This window comes from Ovis aries, chromosome 11, assembly GCF_016772045.2.
Source record: "Ovis aries strain OAR_USU_Benz2616 breed Rambouillet chromosome 11, ARS-UI_Ramb_v3.0, whole genome shotgun sequence".
Classification (NCBI taxonomy): domain Eukaryota; kingdom Metazoa; phylum Chordata; class Mammalia; order Artiodactyla; family Bovidae; genus Ovis; species Ovis aries.
Genome location: NC_056064.1, coordinates 40,518,014 through 40,538,949, shown reverse-complemented (window position 1 = coordinate 40,538,949; position 20,936 = coordinate 40,518,014). Strand labels below are relative to the sequence as shown.

The 20,936-nt window shown below is 51.7% G+C and overlaps 1 protein-coding gene and 1 long non-coding RNA gene across 5 annotated transcripts in view; one reads left to right on the top strand and one right to left on the bottom strand.

Annotated features, from left to right (window-relative positions):
• Positions 1-5,117, bottom strand: part of LOC121820694 (uncharacterized) — a 28,538-nt gene extending 23,421 nt beyond the window's left edge. The window contains exon 1 of the long non-coding RNA XR_009595348.1: positions 4,909-5,117. This is a non-coding gene — a long non-coding RNA (uncharacterized LOC121820694). The remainder of the gene's footprint in view (positions 1-4,908) is intronic.
• Positions 1,096-14,568, top strand: CCR7 (C-C motif chemokine receptor 7). Of its 4 annotated transcripts, none has more exons than XM_042256728.2 (4): positions 1,096-1,157; positions 7,039-7,088; positions 8,564-8,975; positions 10,157-14,568. In XM_042256728.2, the coding sequence occupies exon 4, from the start codon at positions 10,286-10,288 to the stop codon at positions 11,234-11,236; it is 951 nt and encodes a 316-aa protein (XP_042112662.1). In that variant the 5' UTR covers positions 1,096-1,157; positions 7,039-7,088; positions 8,564-8,975; positions 10,157-10,285; the 3' UTR covers positions 11,237-14,568. The 4 variants fall into 4 exon arrangements, with proteins under 4 accessions (XP_042112662.1, XP_060250878.1, XP_004012917.1 ...); XM_060394895.1 differs by having other exon boundaries at positions 1,096-2,280; XM_004012868.6 differs by lacking the exon at positions 8,564-8,975.
• Positions 14,569-20,936: the final 6,368 nt, after the last annotated feature.

Below are 20,936 nucleotides of genomic sequence, written 5' to 3'. Positions count from 1 at the left end.
GTCCAACTCATCATGGAGAAACCAAATGGAGTATAGGCATACAACGGAATATTAGTGAGACATAAAAAGGAATGAAGTATCGATATATATGAGAACATGGGTGAACCTTGGAATCATTATGCTAAGTGAAAGAAGCCAGACACAAAGGCCACATAGAGAATAGTTCTATTTGTGTGAGATGTCTAGAATAGGCAAGTCTGTAAAAGACGAAAGTAGATTTGTTGTTGCCAGTGGCTGGGGGTGGGGATGGAGGGGATAGCGAGAGTCATTTCTAATGAGTAAAGGTGGAGGAGGTGTGGTTTTTCAGGGGGAAACTATTTTAAATGTTCCAAAACAGATTGTGGTGATGATTGCACAACTCTGTGAATATACCAAAAAAAATTTTTTTGACTGGTACTCTTTAAAAGGGTGAATTTATTTGTGAACTATATCGCAATAACATTGTACTTAAAAGGAAAGGAAAGAAAAAGAAGAGGAGAGGAAAGCGTAAAGAAAATGAAAGAAAAGAAAAAAAGGGAAGAAAAAAGACAGCCTGGTCCGATGGCTGATTCATGTTGATGTGTGGCAGAAACCAACACAATATCGTAAAGTAAATTTCAAAAAAAAGAAGGAGATCCTGGCACATCCCTCCTCTTCTGCTTTCCAACATCTGTCAGTGCCTCCCATTGGCCAAACCTACCCAAAAGCCAGATGGCAAAGCAGTTTGGGAAATGTAGTCCCCTGTGACACTGAGTTGGGCAAGGGAAGGATGGGGACAGATCTTTCACTTATCTCCAACTCCCTGGCATGTGATACCTAGGGTGTAAACATTTATCAGACCAATAAATAGTTTCATTCCCCTGCCTTGGGCGGGGCCCTGAGTCTGCAAGGGGGGCTTTCTGAATGTAAATGACCCAGTGACTCATGATCCTATGACTGGTGAGTGGGCTGTCACTCTCTTTCACCTTCTCGTACCCCTCACACCCTTTGGTCCCAGGAAGCCACCTAAGCCCAGACCCTGAGTGAGGCCAGAGAGGGGAGGAGCGGGGGTGGGAGGGGCAGAGGAGAGGGTGGCTCCTCTCACAGCTTAAAAGGGGCTAGAACCACATCCTCCCCAGACAGAGCCCCGGCACAACCTTCCTGTGTGGTTTCAGCCGCCAAGAGAATCATGGACCTGGGTGAGTGAGCCTCCCCCGAGTGAGAGAGATAGCAGTTCCCGGGGTCACTTGGACGGCCAGAATGACTTTGTGGAATGGGGGTGGAGGATGGGGTGGAAGGCATGGGGGAGCCTCCCGGAGGAACCAGGTGGCTTTGGTGGGAATCAGTGGCTCCTCCCAGAGAACGTGCACCCCTGTTCCTCCAGGTACTTCTTTCGGACCTAGGGAAGGGGGTGACCATTGCTACCAAGAATGGTAGGTTCTGCAGAAGGTGCCAGGGCTGGGGTGGTACAGATCTGGACAGCACCTGCTCTAGCTAGCCAGGGGGTGATGGGGAAGGCTCCCGGGGGCCCCGTTTCATCAGAGAAATCTTGGAGGGTTCAGGACCCTCCATTTGCCTGCCATTCCCACCTCTCTCCCAGGCTGAGCTTGTCTGCTCTCTTAGGGTTATGACAAGGGGCAGATTCAAGGTGAGTGCATTATGTAAATGACACTATACTAGCAACACGAGCTGCGCTTACTTTCTCTCTGCTGCACATCCCACGGGGAGGCGGTTGCCTCTTGCCAGTCAAAGGTTGAATGGGCAACACAAAATGAGACCACGAGGGGCCTTCAGCTGAAGTCACAGCCAGGGCCTCCAACTCAGCTCCCAGTCTCACTCACTTTTTCTACCTAAAAAGTGAGTATTATTCCAAAATCCATCCTCTGGTCTAACCTTGGTCTTAATTAGAGGGAGTCCAAGGGAAGCCCCAAGCAGGTTCTTAGGGGTTCACCCAGCTCCGGACACCCCATTTACAAATCTCAGCTTAAGAGTCAGCTGAGGCTACAAAGGCCAGGTTCCTGGACGGCTTGTTCTCACCAGCAAATAAACACCACAGCAGCCTCAAAGCCACAAGGGGTTGGCTTTAAAAAGTGAAGGTTCCCTGTTCATCCTCTGCTGTCCTCACACCCCTCCCCATCACACCACAGCCTCTTGCCTTCATGTCGGCTTTTCCCGCCCACTCGGAACCTAGGGTCGACTTAGCAAACAGCTGTCAAAGGGCTAAAGTGGCTCTTGCACCCACCAACCCAGAACTCCTGGACGGCAGGCTTTGATTCTTGCACCTCTGATTCCCAGGGGCTTTGGAGGTGTGAGCAGAAAAAGGTTTGTGGAATGAATGAATGGCATCAAGAACTCTGATTTTAGTTTTTAAAAATTTCTTCCAACTTCCCCTCCTCCCAGCAGCTTGCCCACTAATCCCACTTCCCAGACATCCACCCCTACTAACTATGGTACCAGAATGCAGACATTGTCCCCTGGAGACCCCGATCCTGCCCCTCTGTTTGACCTCTGTGAAAGAAACCAAGCAGGTCCCCGCGGTGCACCAGTAAAGGCTAGAGAACCAGCTCCCTGATATGTAGTGCTTGCCAATTGCCACGGTGTAAATTCTCCCATCATAGCCGATTGCAAGCTGTCAGCCAATTTCAAGCTGTGGAACGACTGAGCAGAGAGTCAGAGAGAGATGCTCGTCGCTGACTTGATGAGCCCGTGAGAGCAGCCACAGCACAGCACGGAGGGTCCTCCTCCCAAGGACTAGGTTTGGGGTGCTAGACTCACAGGCATTAATGGGGGAAGGAGGTCCTTTTAATGCAGGACATGTCTCCAGAATAAAAGGCTGTTGTTACTGTTCACTCAATTCGAGAGAGCCCCAACGGCCGACTGAGCCCCAAATACTGGTGGAGGGGACATCACTGATACATTTTACTCAGATGAGGCTCCATGGCTCTGGGCCGTTTGTATGACATGAGCCACAAAGGATCTGGTTTTTTTTTCATCTTTGTCAGCCCAGCAGGGCGCCTGAGGTGGGTGAGGGGTAGAGTTTCTGTTACACAAAATGAGAAACGCCAGAACCCAGAGCTGAGCAGGCCTTTTTCACGATTTGAATGGGCAGCCCGAGGTGCCTTCTTTGTCCATCTTTAAGAAATGGGGCCTAAGACTTCAGTTAGAATTTTCCAAAGCAGAGAAGAAAAAAAATGAGCCATGAGATACTCATTTCCCACAGCTCAGCCAGAAATAGAGGCAGAGGGAGAAGTTGAAGAAATTCAGGGCCAATCCCTTCTGGCCTTTGGGGAGCCTGACTGGGGAAGAGGGGAACCCTGCAGCCTGGGGGAGCTGTTGGGAAATCTCTCCTCTTTGCTTGGTACTTTCAGTCAACTGCTATTGATGGAAGAATTCAGGCAGGACCAGTCTGGTGTAGGGAGAGACACATGTGTCAATGACCCATTGCAAGAGGGGGAGAGAGAGTGCTGATGGGGTAAAAGGAGGGCAATTGTGAAACCTAAAGAAACGAACAGTGACTATGAGTCACGGGGCATTTAAGCTGGGTTTTGAAGGATGTGTAGGAGTTCTCGAAGCAGACAAGGAGAAGCAAGGGGCCTAGGAGGTAGCAGGACTAGCGATCTCAATGGCTCAATTGCCAGAAATGTAACTGAGGGAATGGGCATAAGATATAGCAAGTGAAGGACAGTGGAGTGATTCAGAGGTTAGCCCCACCTAAAGGCATCCAAATCCAATTTTTTTTAAAACTCCATGTAACAAAGCAGAATATCCTGTGGACTCAGCCTACAGGCTCCCAGCTGGTCAGCTCTAATAAAAGCTAATAGAGACAAGAAAGAGGCAAGTTGAGAAGGATGTATAGAACCTGGCTGTACTGAGAAGGAAGGGAGGTAGGACAGACAGGCAGGGTCCATCTTTAAGATTCTGTATGGCATTGCTGAAAAACTTTGGGCTTTTTTACTGAAAGCAATGAGAAACCAGTGAAGATTTTTTTTTGTTTGTTTCAGTTAGATGAGTTAAATATTGTGGTCTGTGTTTCAGAGGAGATCTGGGGTGGCAAAGCCTTATGTCAGGGTAGAAGTGGGGCCAGCTCTGGGATGTTACAGGGATAGAGTCAACAGAACAAGCGACCAATAGATGGAGGAGAGTGTGGATTCCCCTGATGCTCCACAGAGGCTCCAATACACAACAGACTCAACAGAAATGAAGTAGCAGGATTTCCATTCAAAAATCTCAGACCATCTCTTTGCAGCTGTGTGACCCAAACAAGTGGATTAACCTCTCTGAGCCTCTATTTTCTGAAATATAGAATGAGACTCACAAGGGGTAACTCACAGGATATTAGGAGAGAAAGGAACATAAAGTCTGAGAGGCAGCACGGAAGAGGAATTGGGAGTGTGGTTTCTGAAATTAAATGGATTCAAAGCCCAGCTACACTACCAGCCGGCTGCGTGACTTTGGGAAAGTTACTAATCTCTAGTTTCTCTCACTGGGAGCTAAGGTTGGAGTTCTAGGGAATTTCCTTTTCGTTGTGATCATTACTAGAAACTCAAGAACTCAGAAAATACCCAATGCATCACTCAACCGCTCCTCAGCCCCTGAGATTCCCAACTTCTCTGGCCCCACCCCGGTGGCTGCCCAAGGCCAGTTGCTTTATGACTTTGTAACAGACAACAATCATCTGAGTCAAGGCCGTTGACCAGGCCCCCTCTGCTTCACACCAGAGTTTCCCCAAGTTCCTGTTTGGTCACCTTTCTTGAAAAACAGCCTATGCTGGTCCTAGAGGATCCCTGCTCAACGACCTTCTCCAACACACCTGGAAGGAGACCTCACCTACGCACATCCTCTAGCGCCCCTCCTGAGGCGCCCCCCCCCCCACCCCAGCCAGTGGCAAAAGGACTGAGAGAAGGCCCAGGAAAGAAGGTTGATGGAGTGAAATAGAAACACAACTCTTACCCCTCATGTTTCACCCGTTGTGACATCAGAATCTTGAGGTTTCTCAGTTCTCAGACAGTCAGAGCAGGCTTTCTCTAGAGTAACCGTAAGACTGGTACGTTTAAAGAAACCTCGAGCACTTCACATCAAGATGAGTCAGTGGAGGTTGGGCAGCTCGTTGGACCACAGGAGAGTGTGCTTAAGGGTAGAGATGTGGACTCGAGCTCAAGGGCTCTAGGGACAATTCATCAAGGAAGGGGGATGAGAGAGGGGAGCCTTGATGTTGCACAAAAATCCATTCCCACCCAAGACTGCAAATACTCAGGGGCAAGCTGGGGATGACAACTCCTGCCCCCAGAAACAGAAGATGAGGCTAGGAAGGCAGGTCCAAGTAGACAGTGGAGGGCTGGACAGCCACGCTCAGCATCAGGCTGCCATCCTTAGGACTGGTAAAGAGATCCTAAGGATTTAGCAGGAGGCCACAATGGGGGTTGGCATCAGAGCTATGATTGAGGAAGATGTGCCTAGCAGTAATGTGCAGTATAACGGGAGAAATGCCTGTTTATTTATGTGGCTCCATGCCCTTCCTCCTTCCTGCAAGACACCCCAACCCCAGAATTTCTGTCTTAGGTAAATTCCCTGGGTAATGGCAACTTGGATGTCATGTCATAACATTTCCAGCAGGTGGTGCTGTGGCCAAGCACACGGACCCTCTGGCCCTGTGCTGCGGCATCTTGGGAAGTAAGATTCCTTGCTTGCTTGAAGGGAGCCCTGAGCCTCCAGAAGGTGCTAGAAGCAGGGTCCCAAGCATTGGTCTGTTGACCCTCCTGAGACTAGAGGTGCGATGGGTCAGCAAGTCCTGCCTTATATTCATTCCTGGCATCACAGTTACTGTCTCCCATGGGCTGGTCCAATTATAGGAAGGGGTTTTACAGAGATGAATAGGGCACAGCTCTCAGACTTTAAGTGAGATAAGACTTCTGTATAAATCACCTTGTCGACTCACTTGGTCTCCCCTGTTTGACCCCCTGGAAGAAATAAATTCCAAGTCCAGCTCTCAACTCAGCCACCAAGCAGAACTGAGCTTCCAGGGCTCACATCAGGCCTTGGGAGAACCTGGGTTCTCAACCTGCCATTCAGAACTAAGGAGGGCCTCCTGGCTTCCAGAAAGTAGCCAGCCTCTGACTCCTTCCCACCATTTTTCTCTTTCACCAAGGCCCTAGATTAGAAGCAAGTTAAAGAAAACATATCCGTGCTAGTCAAGCGACCTTGGGGAATGGCCTCACTCTTGTCACACAGCCACATGGCAAGGTCCCCACAGGGCAGCTTGGGAGAAGGGCAAACAAGTCATTCATTCATTCACTCACTCAGCAGCACACAGTCTCTGGGCACCTCCTCATTTATGGGCCTGAACTAGGTAAAAGGGACGATGTCCCTGGCCCAGAGGCAGGCTAGGGGCATGGGCCAGGTGGACCACCAATGAGTGCTGGATGGACAACAGCCAGATGAGGGGTGTTTGGGGGAGCCTCATGGGTCCCAGAAGAACTTTACTATTTGCCACTGAGAGGCAGTAAGGAATGCTCCTTCATGCAGCCCTGTGAAAGTAGTCTACCTCCTCAGCCAGCCTCCACCAGGAAACAGTCAGGGCTTCATAGGTGGCTGCCCACCCACTGGGTGCAGGAAAAATGCTCCCCATTGCCTCCTGGCACCAGAGCAGGGCGGGACACACACACACCACCTCCACCACCTCAGGGTCTTGCTTCCTGCATAGCATGGAATAGGAGGGGATCGTCCAGACGCAGGAGTCAAGGTCAGCTGAAGCTCAGCCTTGAGGGATAATCTGGGCCAGGATGGACTTTCCTATTCCAGAAGAGACCCTGAAGAGCCAAGCGGAGAGGGAGCGCCTGCCCTGCATTCTGATCCCCCTCCTTTCCAGGACCCTTTCTGGAGCTGAGGAGGAAGCAGAGGTGAAGGCAGTGAGCCTGGGCCGCTGGCCAGGTGCTCCAAGGCACAATCTCGTTCTCATGCTCTCAAATGCTGTGTCCAGAGCCTGTGATGAAAGTTCCCCACGTTCTCCCTGGCTCTGTGGGGTTTTTTCATAACAAAGAGCCAGTCCTGCTGAGCAATAACTTTCCTACCTTGTCTCTTCAGGGAAGCCAATGAAGAACGTGTTGGTGGTGGCCCTCCTCGTCATTTTCCAGGTGAGGTGTCCTGCCTGCCAAGGAAAGCTCCATTCCCTCTCCCAAATGCCCTTCAGCAAACCTAGCCCTTCTCAAACCCAGGCCCTGTGGTTCTGGTGGAGTCACTGGGCACTTACTGGAAAGAAATAGACCCAGGCACAAATTTGGTCTTCTTTAAGCTGATGGCCACCCTCTCCATCTTCTGAGTAACCCTGGAAAGCCACAGGTGTTCTCTGAATTCCTTTACTCCATTTCAATTAAAACTTTTGGGAAAGCAGGTTACCCTGCCTTCCCCACTTCACTTCCAATATCCCCACCCAGGAGATAGAAAAGTAGACTCCTGAGTTCCTGGAGAGAGCTCTTTGCTTTGCAAAACAGCAAAGGCTGTGAGGTTTCTGGGTCTGGAACATATGTGCCCACACACCCAGGAGTGCAAATCTTCATATGTAAGATGAGAAAAGAACCTGCGGGCAGCTTACTATCCTATCACCCCAAACATGTCTTCCTCCCAAGATCTCCAGCTAAATGCTCCCTTCGAAGCCCCAGTTCCCTTTTCTGAAATAGACTGATCTGAGCCTCACTGGGGGAAGGGGAGGGGAGGATGGGGACCCTGGGGTGACAGAGGGTGGATGAAACCCATCCTTCAGGGGGGCCCAGAACTCTGGAGCAAAGGCCACCAGCTTACAGGTCTCAGCTTCTCAATCCCAGATGTGGAAACAGAAAATCCACACCCACCAAGTGCCAGAGTTAGAAATCCACTCTTCCCCCGACTTTGCTGGGGTTGGGAGCTCTCTTGGAGCCAGAGGAGGCGGCTGAGGCCAGAGCTGGAGAGGCAATGCTTCAGAATTTGGCTCCTCCCCAGGTCTGGAGGCCAGAGAGGCAGTTTTCCAGGAGCTCTGGCCAGAGGCAGGCCCCAAGCTGGGCACTGTTCCCAAAAACCCATCCCAGAGACCTCCTGGAGCTTGGGTTGTAGCCTACAGCCTGGCCCCCTTCCCCACCAGCCCTCCCTCCCCACTGTCTCCCCTCTTCCCAGGGCTCCAGAGGGCTGGAATGCTAATAGTGGAGGCTGGAAGGTTGGGGAATGGATGAGGGACAGCTGGGCTCATCTCCTTCTTTACCTGGGGAGATGGGGGTGGCTCAGATGGGGCAGGATGTGGTGGAGCTGTGGGCTACAGAGACATCAAGCCTGGTGGCCCCTGGTGAGGGGTGGGGCAGGTACGAAGAAGAGAAAAAGGAGGCAGAACGGGGCAGTGGGAAGCACATGTCTTAGAGGCTGGGTGTATTGCCCACCGAAGCCCAGAACCCGCTTATGTCCAGATCTGAGGTCTTGGGTGTTACCCTGGGCAGCCAAGGACAGCCAGCCTTTGGCAGGCCTCCCAGGCTGCAGTCGTACCCAGAAAAGAGGAAAGGGTTGCCACTGACATCTCTTCTCAAGATAGCAATGGCCCAAAAAAGGCTTCAGGATATGATTTGGTCCTCACCCTGTCCCCACACAGAACAGTGATGAATCCAGAATGTGGAAGTGAGCAAGAGCCAGGATAATACAGGCAAATCAGGAGACTGGGTTCCCGTTCTGGCTGAGTAACCTTGAACCAGTCCCATTGAAGAGCCTCCTTTCATCACCTCTACAGTCCCTCCAGTTTCCCAATGGTGTAAATCCATCATACAGGGCTGCCCAGGGCCCCATTCCCAGAGGACGGACCAGGAGTTTGCTGAGACAGTTTCCAGCCCAGCTCCCTGCCCCACACAGCTCAGCTACCCCATGTGTCTCCTTCATTGATCAAATCACAGCCGTCTGCCTGAACCTTCACCCTGCCCTGCAGATAGCCTAAAAAATACCATGAACACGTGAGCCCTACTGTTTGGAATGTGCCAGAAGAGACAGCAAGGAAAAGAGAGAGGAGTAAGGTGCGGGGAGAGGGGGAGAGGGTGGGAAGATGGAGGGAAGATATGGCTGCGCTTCCTTCCTGTGCCCAAGAGGACTCACAGCTGAGGCTGCGGCCCCGCCATCCACTTGGGCCTGCATCGCCTGAGCTCCTGCTGCCTGCTGGTCTCTGTGCCCGGGGCCCCAGGGATCCATAAGCCTTCCAGTCACTCACCACCCATGATCACAGCATCTTGCCCCAACTCAGGGTGTTGTGGCCTCTTAACAGAGTTTTGCCTTCCTCTCTTCTCACTCCACTTCCCTGGTGGCTCAGGGGTAAAGAATCCACTTGCAATACTGGAGACACAGGTTCGATCCCTGAGTTAGGAAGATTCCCTGGAGAAGGAAATGGCAACCCACTCCACTGTTCTTGCCTGGGAAATCCCATGGACAGAGGAGCCTGGTGGGCCACAGTCCATGGGGTCGCAAACAGTTGGACCCAATTTAGCGACTATAACCACCACCACCTTCTCACTCTGGGCCCTCCTCAACCTTAGCCCAAGTGGGTTTTCCCTCCAAAGCTGGGGTATATTTGTAGGCCTCCTCCCTTGCAAAGTTCTTTCTACCAGATTCCAAAGGAGACTCAAAAAGAAAGACCTACCATCCCATTTTTCTGGAGTTTCCAGCAGGCAAAACCAAAGTTCCATGAAGACAAAAGGATGCCAGAATCCAAGTTAGGAACCTCACAACAACCATGGGAATGAGATAGTATTCATCTCCATTTCCCGAATGAGAAAACTGAGGCTTGGAGAGACGAAGTACACTTAACCAGGCAAAGGCTCCTTTGACCCCCAAACCTAGACCATTTCCAGTCTGCCGTTAACACCTGTAAGATCAAGTCTCTCAGAAGACTTCCTACTGACTAGAAATGCAGGATCCCAGGCTTCACCCCATCCTCCTACATCATATGAACCAAATCCCCAAGTTCAAGAGCATGTTAAAATTTGAGAAACCACCAATTTCAAATTGAAGAATCACCTAGAAAGTTTAGAAAAACAGATTCCTGGGCCTCAGCTCCTGACATTTGGGTTCAGTGGGTCTCAGAAGGGTGTCTAAGAATTCGCAGATGATACTGATCACAGTTTGAAACCACTGCTCCAGACAGTCCCAGGGCAGTGAGATTTCAACCCACTCAGCTAAGCTGGAGCATGTTCCTTCCCTGCAGGTGTGCCTCTGCCAAGATGAGGTCACGGACGATTACATCGGAGACAACACCACGGTGGACTACACGCTGTACGAGTCCGTGTGCTTCAAGAAGGACGTGCGGAACTTTAAAGCCTGGTTCCTCCCGATCATGTACTCCATCATTTGCTTCGTGGGCCTTCTGGGCAACGGGCTGGTCATGCTGACCTACATCTATTTCAAGAGGCTCAAGACCATGACTGATACGTACCTGCTCAACCTAGCCCTGGCAGACATTCTCTTCCTTCTGACTCTCCCCTTCTGGGCATACAGCGCAGCCAAGTCCTGGGTCTTTGGGGTCCACGTTTGCAAGCTCATCTTTGGCATCTACAAGATAAGCTTCTTCAGCGGCATGCTCCTGCTGCTATGCATCAGCATCGACCGCTACGTCGCCATCGTCCAGGCTGTCTCGGCCCACCGCCACCGTGCACGCGTCCTTCTCATCAGCAAGCTCTCCTGCCTGGGCATCTGGATGCTGGCCATGGTGCTCTCCACCCCAGAGCTGATGTACAGCGGGATCCAGAAGAGCAGCAGTGAGCAGGCACTGCGGTGCTCCCTCATCACCGAGCACGTGGAGGCCTTGATCACCATCCAGGTGGCCCAGATGGTGGTAGGCTTCCTGATCCCCCTGGTGGCCATGAGCTTCTGCTACCTTGTCATCATCCGCACCCTGCTCCAGGCACGCAACTTCGAGCGCAACAAGGCCATCAAGGTGATCATTGCTGTGGTTGTGGTCTTCGTAGCCTTCCAGCTGCCCTACAATGGGGTGGTTCTGGCCCAAACAGTGGCCAACTTCAACATCACCAGCGGCACCAGCTGCGAGCTCAGCAAGCAACTCAACATCGCCTACGATGTCACCTACAGCCTGGCCTGTGTCCGCTGCTGCGTCAACCCTTTCTTGTATGCCTTCATCGGCGTCAAGTTCCGCAGCGACCTCTTCAAGCTCTTCAAGGACCTGGGCTGCCTCAGCCAGGAGCGGCTCAGGCAGTGGTCTTCCTGCCGGCACACCCGGCGGTCCTCCATGAGCGTGGAGGCTGAGACCACCACCACCTTCTCCCCGTAGGAGGCACCTCCACTGGGACTAGAGGGACCTCTCCCAGGGCCCCTCAGATCGGGGACACGGAGCAGAAGATCCAACAGCTGCTGAGGGAAAGGCCAGTCTGGCCATTAAGGTTTATCTCGTGGTAAAAACCTGAGCCACAGAAGAGAGAAGAACGCCTACCCTCGCTAGCTACCTCAACCAAGTCTGCAAAGAGACGTGGTTGATAAGCTACCCCAGATCCTGCAACACTCCAAAACCAAGACCATTATCCTCTAAACCCCAAAACCAGAGGTGAAAGTCAAGAAACAGCTCACACCTCGCGAAGTGAAGGGGAGCAGGTGTTGGTGAGATCTAGGTGGTGGAAGGGGCCCAGCAAGTATTCCAGATCAATGTTCTTCTCAAAAGAAGTCCTCCCCAAGACTCAAGGCAAGGTCTTCCAGAGACCAGAGACCATGGGGAGATTTCTCGCCTGAGCAGGGGAACAGGGATCCCAGTGGGTCAAACTAACTCTCTGAATCCCTGCCTCCATCTCTCTTTTTCCTCTGCCATCTGAGCCAGCAAGAATCGGCAGCCTCCAAGCCCCCTAAAAGCATGCTGAGCCCTCGCCTGCCACCTCTCCTCAGGCTCTCCACGCTGAAGGGGTGTGGTGCTTCCCACAGGCCAGTCCCTGCCTAAGCCCTGTTCCCAGCCACGATTCTGGGGCAGAGATGAAGTATGGCCGGCCCATCTCAGGTCTCAGCTCAGCTCCGAAGGGAGGAGCAGGCAAGGAGAAAGGTTAAGGGCTGGGGGTGGCTGCCTGCCGCCAGCCAATGAGCTGCTGTTTTATTCTCTGCCACAGGGAGAAAACATCTCTCATCCTGTTCTGCTTTCAGTTCATTAAGAGAACACATTTTATTCATTACAAATAAAAGTTTTCCCTGGAGGAAACAACAACTTTAAAAGAAAGGGGGAAAAGTTTTTTCAGTAAATGGCAAATGAGTGTGTTCTTGTTTTGCAAACCCCACACCCCACCTGACCACCCCCACAGCCCTTTTCTCCCCCAGGCCTCATTGTTCAGAGATGCTCAGAGCCACAAGGTCTGAACCCTTCCAATGACACAGGCCCTGAGTGGCTGAACGAGGTAGGAGGGGCAGAAGGACAGGGTGTCCAGCTTGCAAACACCTTTCCAGAGCTCACGGGACCCAAGCCTGTGCAGTCAGCAGTGATCTAGACATACAGTCTGAGCCGAGCTCTGCAAAGAACCAAGTTGTCCCTGTAACGTCTGTGCCTGGAAACCCTCCCTGACCCTTCAATCGCTTTCACACTGTCCTGCTCATCTATCCCAGCTCAGTCTGGAACTGGAGCCCCTGTCCCTTAGTCAGTCTCCCCAGGCTCCCAAATGGTGTTTAGAGGGAGGACCTCCCCCAACACCCATCTGCCGTGGCATCCTGGATCCAGGGGGCTTGAGAGGGGACCCAGGTAATACATCCTGTACTGGGTGCTTGGGAGTCAGATCTGCCCTTGACCCTTCCTGGCCACTATTGCAACAATGGCCTTCCATTGTGTGGACACCCATCGTGGAGGGGAAGGGATCAAGGAACAGCCACTGTCCCCATCACAGGCCCAGGATCCATGTCACTGGGTGTTCTGATGCCTGCCCAGTCCCCGGCTTCTCCAAGCCAGAGAGGGTAGTCCAGCCAGTGATGTATGAGGAGGTGTCTGAAGGACCTGGCGCTGTAATAGCTCAGGATCTGGAGGTGGGAGGGAGCTGAGACACTCAGGAAAAGGTGACTCCATAATTTTCCAAAGCGAAAAGAGCCTCACTGGGAAAAGAGCCTGCCTGGAAATGAAACCCATTCTCTCATCTCATAAGCACATTGCGGTACCCTCCTCCACCGGCTGCACTGGACTTGAGCCAGGACCGGCACCCTGAGAAGGATGAGGCTGGCACGTGGAGCCATGGCACCAGCAGCCACATCAATATTAATCAGCGCAGCTGCCATGATGGGAGGGGTGACCCCAGCACAGCTGCGGGCCTTGAGGGGAGCATGCCGGGACCTAAGGGTGGGAACGCTGGTGTGTGCATCCTAGTGAACGTACACGTGGGAGAATATCCTCCCTTCCTGAAGGGGAGGAATGTAACAGCGCCGTCATGAGCAGGAAGGCAGGCCAACCACACAAACACGCCACCTCGGCTTCACATACGTTTTTCTAAAATACCTCCAAGTATTTGCAAAACCCCCAGCAGTGTCCATTCCCCACAGTGCTGTGTCTCAAAGCACTGACCTCGGCTCACTGCTGGCCTGGTCGCTGCTCGGTTGCACAACGCTCTCTACCCTGAGGTGGGAAGGGGGCCTAGGATGAAGGAAGGGACTCACTGGGAACACCCAGGGCCTCTCTCTTTCTCTCTCTCATCTGCCTCATGGTTCACAGCCCCACGACTCCTCCGAAACTCCCCTTATTTCCATCACCAGTGCCTTGCCCCCTCTTTCTTCTCAGGTACAACCCCAGGCTATAAATCTGACTTTTTAGCCTGAAGCTGCACATCTCTTGAACCATGGATTCATGGAGCTGCAAGGAACCTCAAAGATCAGCTGGCCCAACCTCTAATCATTCTCTAGTTGGGAAAATTGAGGTCCGAGGAAGGGACTGATTTGCCTAAAGAGACACTGCAACATGGGGAAGTAGGTAAACTTGCTTTGGGGACTTGAGGATCTGGCAGGACTGCAGGAGGTGGGTGAGGGAGAGTGGAGACGCTGGAGCCTGGCCAACTTGGACTCTCATCTCTGCTGTTTCCCAGCTGTGTGACCTTCAGCTGTTGCTCAACTGCTCTGAGTCTCAGATTTCTCAACAGCAAAATGGAGAGGATTTGGCAAACATGTAGCACAATGCCTGGAATGCCTGGAACTCGGACTCTGCAGCCAGACCTCCTGGTTTGAATCTCAGCCGCACTATGTGGGCTGGTCTCTCTGTGCCTCGGTCTTCTAATCTGTGTAATGGGGATGGGGCTTCCCAGGTGGCGCTAGTGGTTAAGAATCTACCTGCCAATGTTGGAGACGTAAGAGACGCAAGTTCAATCCCTGGGTTGGGAAGATCCTCTAGAGGAGGGCACAGCAACCCACTCTAGTATCCTTGCCTGGAGAATCCCAGGGACAGAGAAGCCTGGTGGGCTACAGTCCATAGGGTCGCATAGAGTAGGACACAATTGACTTGCCTTAGCATGCACGTAATGTGGATGACCAAAGAACCTACCTCTTAGGATGGTTCTGAGCAGTAAATGAATTCCTATATGTAAAATGCTTGGAAATCCTTAAAAAGGACTGTTGGTAATCGTTAAAGTGTTCAATAAATGGTAGATTTTAAAAAGTTGCTAACCACAAGGAAATCAAATTCATTTCCATCCCCCTATAATTTATAAATCAAGCTGGAAGACAACTTTGAAATTAGTCTCTGCTTCTCACCCATTGTATGGGTGAGCCAACTGAGGCTCGGAGAGGGAAATGACTCTCCTGAGGTCTCCCATGAGCTCTAGGCAATGGTAGAACTTGATGGTTCTCAAGCTCCCATCCAGAGCTCTTCCCCCAGTCCACCACACTGGCTTGCACACATCCCCCCTCACACACACCAGCCCCATCCAAGACTGTTCAGCACTTCTTAGGCAGGCTCTGTCCCTCTTGTCCTGCGGCAGGTCCCTAAGAAGAACCTCTCCTCTCCCTCTTCAGTAGTTTCCATCCTGGCCGTTAGGCTGGGGAGAATGAAGTGCAAAAGAAATATGGCAGTGGTTCCAAAGGAAATCAGGCAACTGATTTTTTTAAGAAAGAATCCGCTCTGGATGCTAGATTCTCAGTTGCATTTCTGTGTTGAGGGTGAACAGTTCGAGGAAGAAGAAACTGGCCTCTGAGGGTAGGGGTTTAAGGCAAATGACATGGGGAGCGGGGAGCAATTCTGAGAGGTGAGCAGAAGGCAGGGGGGAGGGAGGGGAGAGGTGAGTTCTAAGGATGACATAGCTGGGAGCTAGATTTGGAGAGTGTTCTCAGTGGGTAGAAAGCTACCCCCCACTACACTCACACAAACACACACAGCACGCATGCATTTCCCTGAGCCTCCCAGTCTCAGGTTGGGAAGAAGGGGCTAGGTTAGCCCTATAGACAGATGGGCCCATGGCTTTCTTTGCCAGAAATGGGTTACAAATGACCCAGTTTCCCTGGTCTGAGCCCATAGGAAAACCCCCCAAGGAAGAAGGGGGATCTCTTCCTTAACTCAAAAGAACAACCCTGTCAGCCCTCCTAGCCCCCACCCCAGGAAAGAGGCCCTGCAGGAAGTAGAAGCCTTGTCACACACACACACACACACACACACATCCCACACAAACCATACACACGGACAAACAAACCACACACACACACACGGACACACAAACCACACACACAGAGACACACAAATCACACAGACAGACACACAAACCACACACAAACACCAGCCTCCCTGTCATTTGTCATTTATCTTGTCTGAGGCCCAGAAAGAGATCCAGACAAGGGGCCTGCGGCAGAGAAGATTCACAGCCCTCGCTCAGCAGCCAGTGCAGCTCTACTAAGGCGTGAATCAAACTGAGCTCCTTCTCCCTCGGGCTCCTCTGCGTGCGGGCAAGTGTGTGTGGCTCGATTCAGACTTCCCGGCGGCTGTCAGCTCTCTGCCTCCCACATTCTCCACTTTGAAGGTGGAGAAACCCTTACGTTGGCCTATTGTTCGTCGGCCTCAGGGCATTCACTTGCTGGGCTGTTCAAGTGCGTCACAGTGACCACTGCAGAGCGTGCCTCTGGATTCTCATCTCTGGGGAAATAAACATCTCCCTGCAGGACAGGGCGGGGGCAGGTTTTGCCTGGTACTGAGGGTTCGTTTAGTTCCCTCTCGTGGCCGTAGGTCCCAAGGTCAGACTGCAAAGGAGCCAGAGGGCAGGGGAGGAAACACGCCTGGTCCCGGCGTCCTCCGAGGCTGGGTCAGAACTCGCTTAGGACACAAGAGATGATTATTGCTCTAAGTAAATATCTGACATTGTGAAGTTCAACAGATGGCGCAGATGAAACGCCCCCAAACTCTTTCCCAATGTTTACAAAGGGGCCTGGGAACTCGTGCACATTTATCTTGTATGGTTTATGCAAACTGCACTCAGAGCTGAGCAGAAACATGATCACACGCAATGGCTGAGGGGCGCGCTCTTCGCAGGCTGGGGAGGGGTGGACGTGGCCAAAGGCGTGTGATCAAGCCAGGCGCCAGGAGTCACCCACAGAGGCACCAGGGCTTCCTCCTGCCCGCCCTCCCTGACAGCTGACCCCCCCAGGCTTGCCTGCATGAACCCCCCTTTCCACCACACACCTGCTCTGCTCCCCTCTGTCAGGGATGCTCATCTGCTGAGGGCACTGCTGCTGCTGCTGGCAACCTCTGGACCCAATAGTTCAGGAAAAGGGCAGCAGAGAGAAGGACAAGGCCTGAGCTGTTCACAGACCCAGCCCTCTGCATGGCCCCTCCATACAAGAGGCAGGCCCAGACCCATCTGGCATCCTCCAATCCCGTCAAAGGCAGAACTTGGATTTCGGTCCAAGAACTGTATACCTCCTCTACCCCAGCCTCCCTACCCAGCTCCTGCCCAAGCCCCCTTACCCCCAAACTTGGACATGGACTATTCAGAACTTGTGAGCTTTCATTTCTGGAGGACTCAGAGCTGGGAGACAGTGGTTGGAGGAGGGGAGGGTCAAGAAAGGGACTTCAGGAAACATGGAGCCTCAGGGTGGAAGCAGCCTCGAAGAAGGGGAGGGGCCCTAACCTGGTTGCTCACGGCTCACGGTGCTGAGTGGCGATGGTGCTCCAGGACTGTGCTCTGCACCATCTCCTGCTGAATTCTTATGACAACAGGTGAGGAAACCTAAGCTTAGAGAACTTGTGTAACTTACCTGTGATAACACAGCCAGCAAAAATGACTATAGCTTGGGACTTCCCTGATGGTCCTGTGGTTAAGACTTCACCTTTCAATACAGGGGGTGTGGGTTCAATCCCTGGCCAAGGAAGTAAGATATCACACGCCTCATAGTCAAAAAACCAAAGCATAAAACAGGAGCAATATTATAACAAATTCAGTAAAGACTTTTTTAAATGGTGCACATTAGAATCTGCCCACAATGTGGGAGACCTGGGTTCGATCCCTGGGTCAGGAAGATCCCCTGGAGAAGGGAAGGGCAACCTGCTCCAGTATTTCTTGCCTGGAGAATTCCAAGGACAGAGGAACCTGGTGGGCTACAGTCCATTGGGTCACAAAGAGTCGAACACAACTGAGTGATTAACACCACATCAAAAAATCATAATAAAAGAATAACTACAACTTTATTAGGATTTTATCATGCCCTACACACTGTACTAAGCTTCCCATCTAATCCCATTTCATTTTCAGAACAACTCTACTTGAATCCCATTTTACAGAAGAGGGAACTGAGGCTCAGGGAAGTTAAGGAGCTTTGTCAAAATCACACAGCTACCATTTAATAAAGCTACTAAGTGATTTCAACCAGTTCTAGCTGGCTTCTCAAGCTCACGCTTCTGCCACTCCACCCCATGAGCCAACTAAATAACTGTTTATTCATTGTCAAATACATACAAAGCCCCTACTTCTTGCCAGCCATTGTGTTCAGTACAGCCAACATTTCTCATAACCCATTGGATGCAGAGCACTGACTTGGGAGGAGGGAGAATCAAGCGACGATTACACAGCCTCACCTGCCCAGGGGGATGTAGCCCCACAGCTGGGCGGCAGCCAGGCTCTGTTGCTCCCTTCGCGCTTTGTCCCCCCTTCTCTCCTCCAGGCCCTGATTTCCACACAGGCTTCTTCCACAGGCTCACCCTGCGGGGCTGTGCGCCTAAGAGGTAGGGGTGTCCTGGCTCTCCCACGGGCTCACTAGGCAACACAGGGCTGTGAGGTGAGGGAGCTGGACTAAATGGGTGGGGTCAGCCAGCAGAGCTCTGGGCACACTGATGCCTGAAGAGGTGCAGAGTGAGCGGGTGAGGGGCTGAGGAAGCTGCCACACCTCCAGCTGTGGTTTCTGGTGGGGCCACCGAGGCAGCAGGTGGAGGGAAGTGCTTGTCACTCATCCAACAAAGGCAATAAAACAAAAGCCTCCCGGGGCTCTGTGAGCACAGGCCGCCAAGGCGCCAAAAATAAAACACGCACCTTTCCTTTGATAGACCCTAGCAGCTGCGGAGGGGCCTGGCCCCAGGGGAATGGTGAGGAAAGAGCTCAGATTTCATGCCCAGCACACCTCCCCCAGCACCAACACACACACACACACACACACACACACAAGCAGCACATTCACTCATATACATGACCAGCTTCACGGGTCTGAGACCCATGCAATCACACAGAGCCTGTACTCAGAAGGGCCCACACCTGATTAAATGCTCAACTGTCTGTGTCTTGAAATTCTTCATAATTTTTGGACAAGAGGCCCAGCATTTTCATTTTGGACAGGGCCCTGCAAGCTCTATAGCTGGTTCTTTGGGTATGCATCCTTAAGTAAGTGCATTCACCAAATGTTAAGAAGCACAAAGCAGTTATATCAGACAATATATACACTGTACACACACACTCACAAGTACAGATACATAAACACCCCACCTCACATCAAACAACAGTCATCCCTCTTGCACACTCACTGTAGCGCACACACACAACCCAGAGGGCCGTGGACACTCACAGCTGATGCTCAGAGACCTGCAGCCCATTGGCACAGCTTGATCAACTTTTAACATTGGGGGCAGCAGAGAAAAGTGCTAGGGAACGGGTCTGGGGGTGGGGTGGAGAAACAAGTTTGTTTACTCTGTCCCCAACATCCCCAGCAGCTATAGCCAGCTTCTCTCATTGGCCTGGGACCAGGAGCTGGGACCAAAAGAAAGGACGAGCGTGGAAAGTGGAGGGGTCAGAAAAAAAAAAAATAAAGTAAAGGAATCAAACGGGGAGGGGGCAGGGCATGCATGGAGAGGGAGAGAGGACAGCAGGGCAGGAGGGAAGTCTCCAGGCAGGGAGCCTGATCAGTGGTCCCATCAGAGTTTAGACAGTCTTGGAGGGACTTCCCTGGTGGCTAAGACTTCCAGTGGCTCTGTGCTTCCAATGCAGGGGACCCAGGCCATAACTAAAGATCCTGAACGTTGCAACTAAGACTTGGAACAGCCAAATAAATAATTTAAAAAAAGAAGAAGAAGGTCTTGAACTCAGAAAGTAAGAACAATGACTCTGACCTTCCCCAAAGTACAGCACACCTCACCTCACTCCAGAAGAGAGGCAGTTCTAAGCTCCCCCACCTCTGCTTCTCACTAGCCACCAGTCCTTGGGCAAAGCACTTTTCAGCCCCAGCCCCCGTCTCATTGCAGGGTGGTCAGGTAGGCATCAATACTGTGCTGTCACCTCCTGGATTCTCCCCAGCACTGGACGTCTCATCTCCTTGTCAGGGCTTGCCATCCGATCCTGGGCTCAGAAACTCCTTCCTTCCCAGCCAGATGCAGATGTGGACCTAGCCCAGCATCCTTTCAGGGACCATCAGCATCCCCATGTTCTTTATGATCCCACTGCCCCTTTCCCCTGACAAGCCAGGAGGACCCCAAGACCTGGGACTTTTTCTTCCTCTTCTACTTTCTGCCCCCAGCCTGACCTCCCTTATGTAAAGCTGCTCCAGGCTCTCTGCCCTGAGATCCCAATAATCTGTTAGGTGGTGCCACACACCAAGGAGTTCACCAGGAAACAAATCAGCTCTAAGGGGAGTCCACTGTGCCCTCAGACTGTCCCCATTACAGTCACCTCCGGGGAAAGAGGAGCTGCCATCCAAGTGGCACGTGAACAACCTTGGTTTCACTGGAATTCTTCCAAGAGCGCAGGTCCCTCAGACCCCCACACACTCATACTCCCTCGATTTACAAGAAGGAAACAAAGGCATTGAAGAATGAAAGGGTGGGAGCAGGTAGCAGAGTTGTGGTCTGTGGTCTTTCTGATCTGCAGCCCCTAGGAGACCAGACATAGCGTGGTCCTTCCCCACTGCCCAGCCTCTCTAGCAGGCAGATGCCTCCTATTCCCCAGGCCAGCCAGGGTGAGGGGTTGGTCATCAGAGGTACCCCGGACAGGGAGGAGGGAGCAAAGCAGAGCATTTGGCCTGAGATTCCCATACCAGCTTCATCTTTTACCTTCTCTGTCGCCTCAACAAGCACTCTCTCCTTCCAAGCCTCAGTTTGCCCCATGCAGAAATGGGCACAGTGTTGTCCTAACAACTTTCCTAGAGCTGTTGGGAGAATTCCACGCAATGAGATCAGGAGGCTAGAGGAGCTCTCTGTGACCACAAAGAAATAAGAAAATACAAACTTTCTTTGTATTGGTTCACTTAATGATCTCTAACTGGGAAATTCACACACAACAGGGGCCTCATCTTGGTGGTGACCAGACATGAATGCCTCCAGCCTAGACATCAGTCTTTTTCTTTTTTTTTTTAGTTTATTTATTTTAAGTGAAACAAAAATGAATATTTTAATGAGAGAAGATACAATTCACAAAAAATAGACATCATAACCACAAAGACACCTAACATTAGACACCTAACCACAAAGAAACAAAGATATATAAAGCAAAAATTCAGAAGAAATATAGGGAAAAAGGAAAAAAAAATAATCATAGTGAGACATATTAACATTTCTCTGAGAATATTTTATCAAG

What these genes read in the sequence shown, in the direction of transcription:
- CCR7 (XM_004012868.6), top strand. An exon ending in CCCTCCTCGTCATTTTCCAG is followed by an intron (nt 7,089 to 10,156) that starts GTGAGGTGTCCT and finishes CCTTCCCTGCAG; the next exon opens with GTGTGCCTCTGCCAAGATGA.